The sequence below is a fragment of the Procambarus clarkii genome, chromosome 58, assembly GCF_040958095.1.
Source record: "Procambarus clarkii isolate CNS0578487 chromosome 58, FALCON_Pclarkii_2.0, whole genome shotgun sequence".
NCBI classification, from domain to species: Eukaryota; Metazoa; Arthropoda; class Malacostraca; order Decapoda; family Cambaridae; genus Procambarus; species Procambarus clarkii.
The window spans coordinates 8,280,144-8,293,452 of NC_091207.1; the positions used below are offsets into that span (position 1 = coordinate 8,280,144).

Below are 13,309 nucleotides of genomic sequence, written 5' to 3' on the forward strand. Positions count from 1 at the left end.
CTTGATACTGGTGTATAAGCTCTGGAAAACAACTGAGGGCCACCGCATAAATGCACAATAATACTGTAGCGAGTAAACCTTATACTCGCTTCATTATCTCATCATCTTAATGACGTAACCGATTGCAGAAGCTATAATCTCTTCCCTAATTACAGGTAACAGTTCTTCCATCCTCCTATCCTAGTGGAGGAAGCTGAGGAGTAGTCACCGAATATAAGTATGCGATACAAGAATAGCCGACAATACAATTTCCACAGTCAAGAATGTAGCACTCGGCGTATGCAGTTCTAATCGACCCCAAGACGCTACAGCTTCGACGCAGGACAGACAACAGACTAGGACTATCAGGCTACAACGCTCTCCCACATAGAGCTTCGTGACTCCGGCCTCACTCGGCTCTCTGCTCTGCTCCAAGCTCCGTCTCATCATCTACGACACTGCTATATCCAAGACTACTAAATAAATATCAAAACACACTAAACACTGTGTACCTAATCTACTCAACAATGTAACATAATCGTACGTTACATTGGTGACCCCCAGAGAGTTTCGACGTTACCCAGCTACGATGGACTACAACATGGACTCTCACTGGACCTCTACTGCTGCTGCTGCATGCTGTGGACCGCTCCTCTGCCGACACAAGCACCTTGCGCAGTACTGTACAGGACTTACAGCTTGCGTTTCCGACTCTTTGTCGCCTCCAGGACAATTCAGCTCTAGCAGCGATTCCCTCGTTGTTCTAAGTTCAGGGCAAGGCCACGGATTCCATGTGGAGTCTGCTTCATGAAGAAATAAATTTGGATACAAAAAAATACATGCCTACATTACCTCCTATTGTCCTGGTGCCCGAGCCCATCAGCCCCGGATCTAAATGCTCCACCAGCGACCTAAGGACGCAACAATCATGCACATTCTTCTCTCCTGCTACACCGAGCTTGTCCACACACTACCTGCATCTTTTGGTACTGGACTACATGTTCCACAGCGACCCAGGAAACAGTAGCCTCGTATTTTTTGTTGTATTGCTTTTCTTTCATTCCCTGGCAGGGAAGAGTCCTGTAGCGAGTAATCCTTATACTCGTTCCATTATCTCATCATCTTCATGGCGTAACTAATTAGCACTAACTACACAAGCTATAATCTCTTCCCAAATTACAGGTAAGAGTTCTCCCATCCTCCTATCCTAGTGGAGGAAGTCGAGATGTAGTCACCGAATATAAGCAAGTGATATGAGAATAGCCGACAGTACAATTTCCAGTCAAGAATGTAGCACTCGATGTAGGCAGTTCTAATCGACCCCAAGACGCTACAGCTTCGACACAGGACAACAGACTAGGACCACATCCAGCTATAACGCTCTCCCACATAGAGCTCCGTGACTCCAGCCTCACTCAGCTCTCTACTCTGCTCCAAGCTCCGTCTCATCGTCTACGACACTGCTGTATCCAAGACTACTAAATAAATATCAAAACCCACTAAACACTGTGTACCTAACCTACTCAACAACGTAACATAACCGTACGTTACAAAACCATACAGTATTTAGAAATAAATCCATATACAGTGTACTTATGTGGGCTAATATATATTTTAATTCTTAACATAAATATTGGATAAATCTAAATGAATAAATATGTTGATTAAACAAACTTTTACTGCACTTTTAATTTTTAATGTTTAAAACTTTTAAACAAAGTTTTTACCTTTCATTATCGGTTCTCTTCTGTGTCTCAACTAAGCGATTTGTCACATTACCACCAAAACCTGTTAATCCTTCAAACTTCTCCAGGCAAATTTTTCCTGCATATTTCTTGAACAATTTCTCTGATGGCTGAAACTTTTCAATCTGAAACATAAACAATAAGGGCTTCGGTTAAATACGTGATTGGTTAGAAATACACTTCCCTTTTCTAGGTTTTTTAATAAACCTAGAAAAGGGGTGAACTGCAAAAGGACCATTGCAAAAACCCATGCATGGAGTCACCTTTCCTCGGTGCCTAATGACAAAACTAAAAAGAGGAGACACCAACCAAAGGAAACGAAAGGGACCAAGAAACTGATTCCGCCAAGGACCTACCCTGACCAGCAGTAGGCGATGCCCAATATTAGTTTGCTACATTAGTTTAAGGTCATTAGTCACAGGAGTTCTTATGCCTACCAGGAACCATGAGCCAGAACCTGGTCCCCTCAGAGAGGTGCAGGGAGCAATGGCCTATGACCACTTTACATTCAAAGTACAGAATGTCATAATTGCCATCAACCGGGGACTGCAAAAGGCGTGCAAAAAGGACCCAGAAAGGTAGGCGAGTCAAAACAAGACCACTATCTGGTTAACCTGTGCAATATACATCCCAAAAGATCAAAATAACTCCCCTAGAAAAGAAACCAAATAAGTAACCCTACGTGCGACTAGCACGTCTGCTCTTTAGCGCTACCCCCCCCTCCCCCCACAAGGGGAGGAGCCGGCAGCCCACCCCTCCCACCACAACACCAGCCCCCTGGAGAACCAAAATGTTTGACACGAGATGACAACTAGAAGCCGCCGCTTGCAAAAACTGCACCACCGCAGACTCTGCAAACAGCTTAGGACAAAACCCAGCATTGAATGTAATGAAATGCCATTTTCTGGGCGAGTCCCGGAGGCTCCTCGGAGCTATCCAGGCTGAATAGATATGCAACTTTCTGGCATCAGTCAAAGTGCTAGGAGTTCTTGCCTACCGGGGACCACGAGCCAGAACCTGGCCCCCTCAGAGAGGCACGAGGAGCAATGGCCTATAGAAACCCCCTTGTGGTTGGGAGCATTCTATGTCTGCCATCGACCGGGACAGGCACCCAGAAAGGTAGGCGCCCCAAAATAAACCCCTATTCTGATGAAAATATTGCTACCGAAAGCCAAACGAGTGGACAGAACTCCCCAAACAAAATTATCAAACTATCATGACGTCATAACGTCGACGCGCCACCGTCTGCGCAGCCCCCCCCTCCCCGAGAGGGGGAAAGGGGAGCCCCAGACCCTCCACGCCGGCGATCTAACCGGCAGTTCTTAGGCTGGATGTCAAAATACGCGAAAAACGCCGCCGACCGGAGGGAGGGAGGGAGGGATGTCGGGGAGCCTCCGGGACTCACCCAGAAAATGGCGTTTCATTACATTCAACGCTGGGTTTCTGGGGGGAGCCCCGTCGGCTCCCAGGATCTACCTCACCACATGCAATTTAAACAGGGAAGGAACCGGGAGGCGGATACCACGTGTCCTAACCGAACAACCAAAACCAGACAAAACAAAGACCAAAACGAGAAGAAAAAAGACCACCCAGGCCAACGACCAGGACGGCACCAAAACTCAAGAGCAGGCCAGAAGGGAACAACGCCCAGGACAGCAAGTGGAACGGAGCAGAAGGAACCACAACACTGAACGCAAGCAGGAGCGGCTCTGCCAGCACCACCCAATATGAGGTGACAGGACACGATCCCAGACGACGGTCCCGGAACAACCCCGAAGGGAAGACAAGCCAACCCTATCACAGACCGAAGAACCCTTCACAGTGATAGGAAAACCGGAAAGATCGCCAGGAAAACCACACACCGCCCCCGAGATGAAACACACAGGTGGGAGATCAATAACGAACCCACCAGTGCCAACACAAACGACGAGAAACTGACACCACGATCGAAAGCGCAAAACACAAATCGAAAAACAGCGACCCCGCAACCCAAAGGAGCTACATAACCAGCTCCAGCAGGGAAGAAAGACGCACGCATCCCTGAGGCATCCAAGAGGAGAACCACCCAGGACGTGAACCACAGGAAAGCAAACACACCCAGTCCGGAAAAGGAACAAAGAAAAACCGGAACCCAGCAAACTCGGTTCCAAGAAAAGGAACCAGGAAGGCAGGAGCGGCAGACCGAAAGTCCACACCCCCCCCACAGACAGTGCAACCCGAAGCCTGCAGGAATCGCACAGAAAATCGCAGGAACTCGGTACCTAAACGGAACACTAGAAAAGAGAAGTCCAAAAGCAGGGAACTGAACATGGACAGAGGCCCACCGGAGCACCAAACAGGATAGTCAAGAAGCACTGACCCAGATACACAAAAAAGTGTAGCATGGGGGGAGGAAAAATGGAAATAGGTAAGGAAAACCACGAATATGGCCCAAGAAGCGGCCGGGAAGTAATGCACACAACCAACCACAAAATGTGTTGAGGAGCGTGCACATACCCGAGGGACCTCATGGACAGCAGGGTGCAGTCAGGCACCGAAGATAGGCAAGGAATGAGTGTCCAGAAAGGGAAAAGACCCAGGGGTCGACAACAAAACCAAAAGCACCGAAAAGCGGGGCAGAGCCCCACAGGACAACAAAGAACAAAAGACAGGGACAAAAAAGGCACTGAAGACACACGCAAGGTGACCAAACACACCACACCAAACACCCCTGTTAGGAGCCATCGACGCAATCCCGCCAAGCAGGGAAGAGGAAACAAGGATGGAGCAGGGAACAAGGGTGGCGGAGTGAGTAGAGTATCCCAATAAGATACTCGCTCCAAACGCATGAGCCTAACGAGAGAAGCAAAGCTCTACGTAGTACCAATGACGGAACTCAAACCGGTCCGTACTTCCAGGTAAAATTGCTGCCAACCTGTGGAGAACGGTGAGGCGTCACCCAAGCATATAACCAGCAGAGTAGCGAATAATAACTAGTCTACCTGCAAGTGTGGTCTAGAACAGACACACGCGAGACACCGTACCGACTCTCAGTGCGCCCAACCCGCACCATTGCCCGCCAAAATATCACCCGCATACTACTGTATACGCAACAAAAGATAGTTAGTTTTTAAGTGTTTGCGTTTATTGACACCAATCTTCATGAAACAATAGAAACTGGGATAGTGGCACACGCATCCCTTGCAGCACATTGTGGGCACGAAACAATGGGCATAAAAGGGGTAATCGTAGAATCAGGAAAGACCAGAGGAATGACCGGCATGGTAACAGGCTCGGTGATTCGTGGAACCAATTACCACGTAACATGGTGGTGGGGCCCCATGATTGGTGCAAGGGTGGGTTGGACATGTATATGAGTGGGAATGGGTGGTAAGAAACAGGAGCTGCCTCGCACAGGCCAATAGGCCCTCCGCAGTTCCTCTGTACATAAGTCCGTATGTTCGTATGCACAAGGGGACACAGGAGAAAGCTGAGCACCCAAATGAGCCACAGACACGAAAAAGAACCTGATCAATGTCAAAGGGTAAAGGAAGCGAAAAGCACCAAGAAACCATGTGGTGGAGGCAGACTCCACCCACAGGAGCAAATGTAGAGAAGACAGAGTCCAGGAGGCTCAGGAAACTACACAACCGTCAACTGACAGGAGAGGCGGGGTTCAAGAGCCAGAGCTCAACCCCCACAAGCACAACTAGGCAAGCACCCCACCAAAAAGTGAGAACCAGCACTAGGCCGACAGAGGCGCCAGACAAGACAACCTCACCTGCAGAGCAGACACACGACCGTGCCACAACACAGGCGAGCCAAGTAACATACCAGGAGCAGCGCTAATGGTGTGCCCGAAAGTCATGCATACTCGAGGCAGTAGCTAGAGTATGTACTCTATTTATTCATTACCTGAATAAATAGCAGAAGTCGAAGGAGAAATACGGCCAGAGGCGTGTGCCGCGCAGAAGATGGAGCAGTAGAGAGGGGGAGGCGGCGGCGCCACGCCGAACCATCCCACACCCGGAAGCAGAGGAAGAACGAAGTGACATCTCCAGATATAAATCCAAAACATGCTCAGCATCCAGAGGGCCACAACTGGAGGGAGAAAACGAGCAAGGAGCCGTAGAAAACCACGAGAAACGATGCGAACACATGAGCATACCGCCCATAAACAAAACGCACACCGCGGCCCCAGCACACGAGGTACAAAACACACCACCCGTCCACCGGGAGGCGTGGCTCGTACACCAGGCGGACACACATATCGTACACACATCGTACAAGCACCAGGAAGGCGTGCAGAACGAAGACGAAGAACGCCGAAACTGGAAGTAGAGACGACGCGAAAACAAAACAAGGCTAAAACGAAGAGAAAGAAAACAGATGACGGAAGGGAACCAACGAGGCCGACAAAAGACCCGAGGGAAACCACATCGAAAACCAACAGACGTTCCAATAATATTGGAAGGTACGAAGAGACTCACGAACCAACGAGAACCACGACAAGCACCCCTGATCAAGGAACATGCAGGGACAACGATACGAAGTGGTTTAGGCACTGTATGTACCAGGTCAATATAGAAATCCATCAATGTTTGTTTCACACCTCGTATGGATGTACCTTACCTGAATACACAATTGATTTTTTTTTTCGAACAGTATCGCGAAATAAGAGCGAAAAGGATAAGGAAAAGGGGGTGAAACACACCCCCAGGAACGACAGGACCGGCGAACCCGAAGGAACACGGAACTGAACCCAGGGAGGGGTATACCTGAAAACAACAGGAACAGAGGGGGAAGGAACAACCCCACTCTGAGGAAATGCCAGCCCCCTCATCAAAGGTACAAAGACCCAAGAGGGGCAAACGGGGCCGAGGCCCCCCAGGCAACCCCTCCCTAACCTCGACGGTATGACCCAGGGCCAAGCCGCACCCCCAAAGCCCCAGCTTGACAAGGAAAACTTGGGGCAGCCATGCAAACACTAATGAAGGGAGCCCACTGGTCAGACCCATACGGCACGGCTGGAGGAACCGACTCGAATGCCTCCGCCGCCACCCCGGAAGAGGAAAACCCCCCGAAACCGCCCGAGTCTCAACCCAACCAGACCCCGCCCCAAACCCGAAACCCACCTATGGTTCGGAGCAGGAAGCAAGGGAGGAAGTGTGTAGAACAGAAGGGAAAGGACAAGAAGTGGAAGGAGCTACCCCCACTCCCAAGTCCGGACCCCATCAACCAAAACGGGGCAGCCTTGGGGCATCCGGGGCCGCAACAACCAAGAACGTTGCAGCAACCTACACCCAGCAAGCAACGCCGCAGCCGCCTGCACCCGATTATCAAGACCAGTGGCCTGGGTGAAGGAGAGCGCGTACCGACAACACTCATCGGACGACTCCGGGTCAGGGATGCCAGATTTGGCTACTTTTCAGAGCCCCGCGCTCCCAAATTTTTAATTGCTACTTGCGACTTTTTGGGCTACTTTAAAAACAAGTTGGGCTATTTTGGGCTATTAATGTTAAGAAACTCAATGACGATTTTTATGCTTTTTATAATGTCATGTGTACAAATCACAGCCGCGTCCAACAGCTTGATTGACTAGACCACTTACTGCAGGAGGCCAGGTCAGAGACCGACCCCCTGAGGACATTGATCCTAGGAACTTCCCAAAGAAAAAGTAACCGCAAGGCAAGATAATCTTCCCCAGGGGCTATAGATTTTCCAACCATAATTGCAATTAATACTTCATCCCGGGTACTGTCTATGTTAACACTTTCGCCCGAGCATGATGCAGTATTGCGTCATCCGTTTACTGTCGGTAATACCGGGGATGACGCAGCATTGCGTCATCCACTTTAAATAATCGCCAAAAATCAGGTTTTTATCTGATTTTTTTGGGACTGGTTTTAAAATGTGAGCCGATGTCTTCCCATTTTCTTTGTTGAGCCTCATGGCCCTCAGGTGGCTTGGCACACGCCGTGGGCCCTATGTTTTCGCTCCACTGTTGTGACCAATGTCGCCTCCCCTCGCATCTCAAACGTGTGAACATTTCAGCTATTTTCCGTGGCTATACTTCTTACTGCGGCTTTAGAAACTATCTACCCTTACTCCACGATGGATAGTGATCATGAACAAGGCCCTTCCAGGAAGAAAATTGCGAAAGAAAGGCTTGAAAAGGGAGGGAATTGGGAGTGTAGCTGGTAGCCGTCTGAGCGCTCACTCGCTGCTACCGCGTGGCCTGTCTTCAACTCATCAGCGGTTGGAGCGTGACCAGGTTTTATATTTTATATGCTAATGTTCTTCTAGAGAATTCTATTGCGAACCCATTGAGACCAAAATGAAAGACCTAGGACAAAAATTGATGTGACCAGAGTGAAAATAGTGAAAACATTTTATCGCGTTTGCGCTCTCCTGGGTAACTCGTTCGCACTTTCTCTGTTTGCTGCGGGTAATTAGCCGGGCTTTTGGAGTTTATATGCATTTAGTGCTGTAGAGAATTCTATTGCGAACACAATGATACCAAATTTCATCTCGTAGGACGAGAATTAAGGTGACAAAGTTGAAGAGTATACACTTTTCAGAATTTACGCGCACTCCCGTGACACCCTGGGTCCCATATCGCACAGTTGAGGGGTGGCGCGCGGGGTGAGCGAAAGTGTTAAGTGACCTCCCACTGTTGCCTACTGTAAATATTAGGTTTCTCTTTAGGTGTTTCCAAGAATCAAATGAGTATCGTTAGAGCAGATTAGCATACAGTGAACTTGGCAGCTTCATCTGTGCTTTCATCGTTAGTGTGGCTCTGACCTCCAGAAGGATAGTTCGACACAAGTTACCGCATATAGAAAAGAAGTTACCGCTGTTTCTTTTAGAATTTACTTAAATGTTAAGATAAAGAAGTGTAAAATGGGGAAGTGGTCTAAATACCAGAAAGCGTTTCAGATGTCCTGGCTTAAGGATCCCGTGTTTGGAAAGTGGTTGGCTGAAGTGAAAGAAGATGGAAATAAGGCATATTGTAAAGTTTGTAGAACTGAGATAAGAGCTTATAGAAGTGATCTGTTCTATCAAAGAAGGAAGATAAACTTACTAAATTTGAAGGTCATCTGTCTGTATGTACTGTCGCTATCTAGAAACCTAACATTATGTTTGTAACTCATCTTGTATGTATGTACTTTATCTGAATAAACATTTGATTTGATTCGATTTGACTAAACAAAAAATTGGGCTACTCTACTTGCAAATTCGCTACTTTTTGACCGTCAGCTTGCTACTTTTAGCAATTTGGATCTGGCAACCCTGCTCTGGGTCACAAGAAACAAGGACCCAACAGGCAGCATGGCAGAGGCACAACCGGTGAGTGTCACCCTGAGACAAGGAGATAGATCAACCGTCAAACTCACAGGATGCGAGAGGGACTCCGGGGACACACCTATAGGACCACTGAGCCCCTGTGGGGTTTCCCAGGGCCCTTGGCCATTGGTACACGCTAAGGGAAGCCTAGGCAGGGTACCGCGAACCGGCGCCCAAATCTACCAACAAACTGCTAAAGCTGAACCCCCGGGACGTGTCCACTCATGGGGGCCAAGCAGGGAGTACCGCCAACAGAAGAATTCAAAAGAAAATCACCTAGAACAGGAATGGGGGACCACAAAGGCAGACCCCCACCAGGCACAAACAAAAACAAAAGAAAAATCCTGCAAGAGGACAAAGTACCCAGGCGGAACAGAGCCGGCCGCTGTTAATGGTGAAAACTACCTGTGCTGTACCCCGCGCCCCTACCAGTCACGAAAGCTACCACCTACCCAGAGACAAACCAGGGCAACAAAACCCCAGCCGACTCCAAGGGCGGCCCAGTACCGAGCAGTAAAGGACACAGCGGAGGTAGAACCCAAGGTGACTTGTGGAAGGTGGCCCCAAGCCCCAAGGGCAGTACTTACAGGGCACCTAGGGAAGATAGGCCTAGGCGCATGCAGCCCGAGTACCGTGGAATCTTACTCCTGGTTCACACCCCACCGGTAGAGACAGTCCACACCGTAAGGCACAAAACAAACAAAAACCGGAGCCAGAGGCACTCGACCAGCCAGTAATTCCATCAGCCAAGAACTGCCGGTTGGATCGCCGGCATGGAGGGTCTGGGGCTCCCCCTTCCCCCTCTCGGGGAGGGGGAAGCATCCCAATGACACATAAGGTGACACATCCCCAGCGGCACACAGCGGTGCGTCATGTGTCATGCAACCGGACACGACACATGACGCACCCCCGGCCGAACCAACCGAGCATCAAGAACCCAAGGACCCTTCCAGAAAGCAGCTGTCTCGGCCTTCGCCAAGAAAGACAGAGAAAGCTGCAAACGTACAAACCTATCACTAGTACCAAAGGAGCAGAAACCCCTGCGCCAGAGGAGAGCCGGAAGCTCCCTGACCCGACCCCCAGAGGCCAATGCCAACAAAATATGGCCTATGAAAAACAATCTTGAACCGAAGGGGCTACCCACGGCTACCACAAACCGAGGAGAGGAAAGATAAAGGAACACCCTGATCGAGAACTAGGACGGCTCAGGCGACACATGAGCAGACCGGAGGTGAAACAAAACACGAGAAAGCGTACCGAACGGGGCGGATGTGACGTCCACACCAAACGCAAGCTGGAGCAGCTCCGCCAGTGCTGCACAATACAAGGCGACAGTAAGAAGCATCAAGTAATGGTCCTGAAAAACCTAGAAAGGACAAAACCCGATGCGAAAGAGAAGACAACCGACGAAGAGCAAGAAAATGGCGAATAGAAACGCCAGGAAACTTTATACTGTCACAGAGATGAAGCTCGCAGGTGGGAAACCATCAACGAAGCCACTTGATCACCATAGAGATGGTGATACACCCGCATCAAAAGACCAGATGCGAAGAGCCGAGGAGAAGGCCGAACCAGCCATGTACCGGACCGGTCCAACTTGCCGAAAGAGTCAGAGCCCATAGGCTGACTGCTACGGGAAGCCCGGGCAAGGTGTTGCTAACCGTTTAACACCCAAGCTAACAAGGGGTAAATGCCAACACTGAAAACCCCTGCAACGTGTACAATCACGGGGGCCTAGCAGAAGGCCACCAAACACTACCGGCGGAACTATAGCCACACTAGGCAGACCTCCACTAGGCAATGAAAAGAAAAAGAAAAGAAAACCCCGCAAAAGTACACCGTCCCTAGAGGCAACAGGAACCAGTCGCATAGGTAGCAGGTCGTGCAACACCTTGACACCCTAACCAGCACAATACAAGTCCCTACCCAAGGCCAAACAAGAGCCCCAAGCCCCAGCTGGCCCCAAGGGCGAGGCAAATGCTGAGCAGCAAGAACCTCTACAGGAATGGTTCCCGAACGCCCCAGGGAAGAGAACCCTGTCACGCAGGGGCAGTACTCACAGGGTGCTTAGGGAAGGAAGCCCCCAAGCGCATGCAGCCCCGGCACCGATGAACACCTGGCCACCGCACAACACAAAAACACAGCAGTGAGCGCCATGAAGGCAAACACCACCTAGGAAACCGAGGCCAGAGAAGCGTCTATCTCAGTTGACATTAGCTTACGAACTGGAGTGCTATGCAACTGGAGCGGTGAGGTCCGTGCCCCCCCTCCCCCAAGAGGGGGAGGGGGCTGCGCAGACGAGCAGCGCAGCAGTAGTGTGTTACATTTGCTTGTTTGCTTGGGATTGTAGGGCGTTCTACCTCTCTTCAGTTTTTGTTGTTAGTTTCTTACCATGTGGGGTTTGTTTTGTTATGCCTACCTTTCTGGGTGTCTAACCCCAGTTGATGGCAGATAAGAAAAAACCCCAACCACAGGGGGGAATTTCCAGGGCCATTGCTCCCTGAAACCTCTCTGAAGGGGCCAGGTTCTGGCGCTGGTCCCTGGTAGGTCTGAACTTCATAACTAATGTCTCTGTCTAATAACATACATTAGCCCAATAAGCTCCAGGGAGCTGTAGAGGATTCCCACAGAAAACATAAATTTCATGATGAGTGTTAAAATCCTTATTACCCAGGCAAATTTTGACAATTGTAAGAACTAAAAAAGGGTAAATAAAAACTAAAATAAAAATGTACTTGGTACACTGACCTTACTTGACTGAGTAATGGAGTGGTTGGGGCTGGTGTGGTTGGTCTGATGATACTGCTTTGTCAGATCTGTACCAGATAATAGCTGTATAATAGACTTTTGAAGTTATTTTGTAGAGTAAAAATGTTAAACCATTTAAATTGTAATATAAAATGATTAAATTAAACTAATATTTCTGCATATTACATCACAATTCACTGGAAGAACATACACCTGTATTTAAAAATATCAGGCTTTCAGTGAACATAAGACCAAGACATTTATAATTACAGTACAGTATTATAATTAGTGAGTATTTACCAAGACTTTATAACCAAGACAGTTAGATGTACCAGCGGATGGACAAACAAGCGGGGGCCCACTTAAAGATACACGTTACATCTTTCACCTAGCTAGCATTAGGATGGAGATACAGTACACAATGTGACTCCCTGGACAAAAACGATGAAACCAGGACTCAAAACAGAGCATGCAGCTCACTCACCCGGTTGCTTGTAGCCAAGCCCCTGTCTAAAACATGGCAAAATTATGTAAAATCATCTCAGAAGTAAGTTTCAAACCAGAAACAGTTGAGGGCCTAGGACTAACAGCACTACAAACTAAACATGACAGGGCTGATCTCACCGAGACCCGCATAACAAATTTGAAGATATTACTCCAGATCTATTCTTTCAAAGATCCAATGTAACACACACACAAGGGACAACAATTTTAAAGTCAACAAGCCACATTGTAGGACAGAAAACAGGTGATGCTTTTCCACCCATAGAGCAATGCAGTATATCCATGGAATCGCCTACCCCTCCAAAGCCGAAATGCCAAGAAATCCAGAGTTGAATGCAATGAAATGTCTTTTTCTATGGGTAGCCCCGGAGACTCCCTGAAACTATCTGAATTGATATGTTCTATAGATTAATTTGGGGTCATCAGTCACAGGAGTTCCTAAGCCTACCAGAAGCCATGAGTCCGACCCTGGCGCCCTTCAAAGAGGCGCAGAGAGTAATGGCATACGAGCACTTTACATTTAAAGTACGTATGTCATATTCCACCATCGACCGGGGCATTTACCCAGAAAGATAGGCGAACCAAAACAAACAACTAGCCAGTAAAATTGTTACCTACAGCCAGAAAGAGCCAAGAAACTCCTGCTGAAAAAAAAGAAAAGAAATTAGTAACCCTGTCCTCAAATAGTACTCCCACTTGTTAGAGTATTCCCCTCCCCAACCCCAAGATAAGGGGAAGGGGGGGGGGGGAGCCAGACTCCCACCACTACAGTTCTACACCTGATGGAAAAACCAGACTGGAGGGAGGGAGGGATGGAAGGTGTCGGGAAGCCTCCAGGGTTACCCCCAGAAAAGGGCGTTTCATTACATTCAACGCTGGGTATCTGGGAGAAGCCCCCGACTGCTCCCCGAAGCTATGTCACAGAGAAGGAAAAACAGGGACTTACCCGGGAGGCTGCAGGACTAAAGACGAAGAAGACCAATGGCGGCAACAGATGCCCCAGAGCC

At 48.9% G+C, this 13,309-nt stretch overlaps 1 protein-coding gene across 1 annotated transcript in view; it reads right to left on the reverse strand.

Annotated features, from left to right (window-relative positions):
* The window catches only part of RIOK1 (RIO kinase 1), a 113,334-nt gene that overhangs the window by 83,285 nt on the left and 16,740 nt on the right, over nucleotides 1-13,309 (reverse strand). Inside the window, exons 3-4 of the mRNA XM_045758172.2 lie at nucleotides 11,799-11,866; nucleotides 1,707-1,849 (exon numbers count right to left, since the gene is read on the reverse strand). Of these exons, the coding sequence (XP_045614128.1) occupies nucleotides 1,707-1,849; nucleotides 11,799-11,866 (211 nt within the window). The remainder of the gene's footprint in view (nucleotides 1-1,706; nucleotides 1,850-11,798; nucleotides 11,867-13,309) is intronic.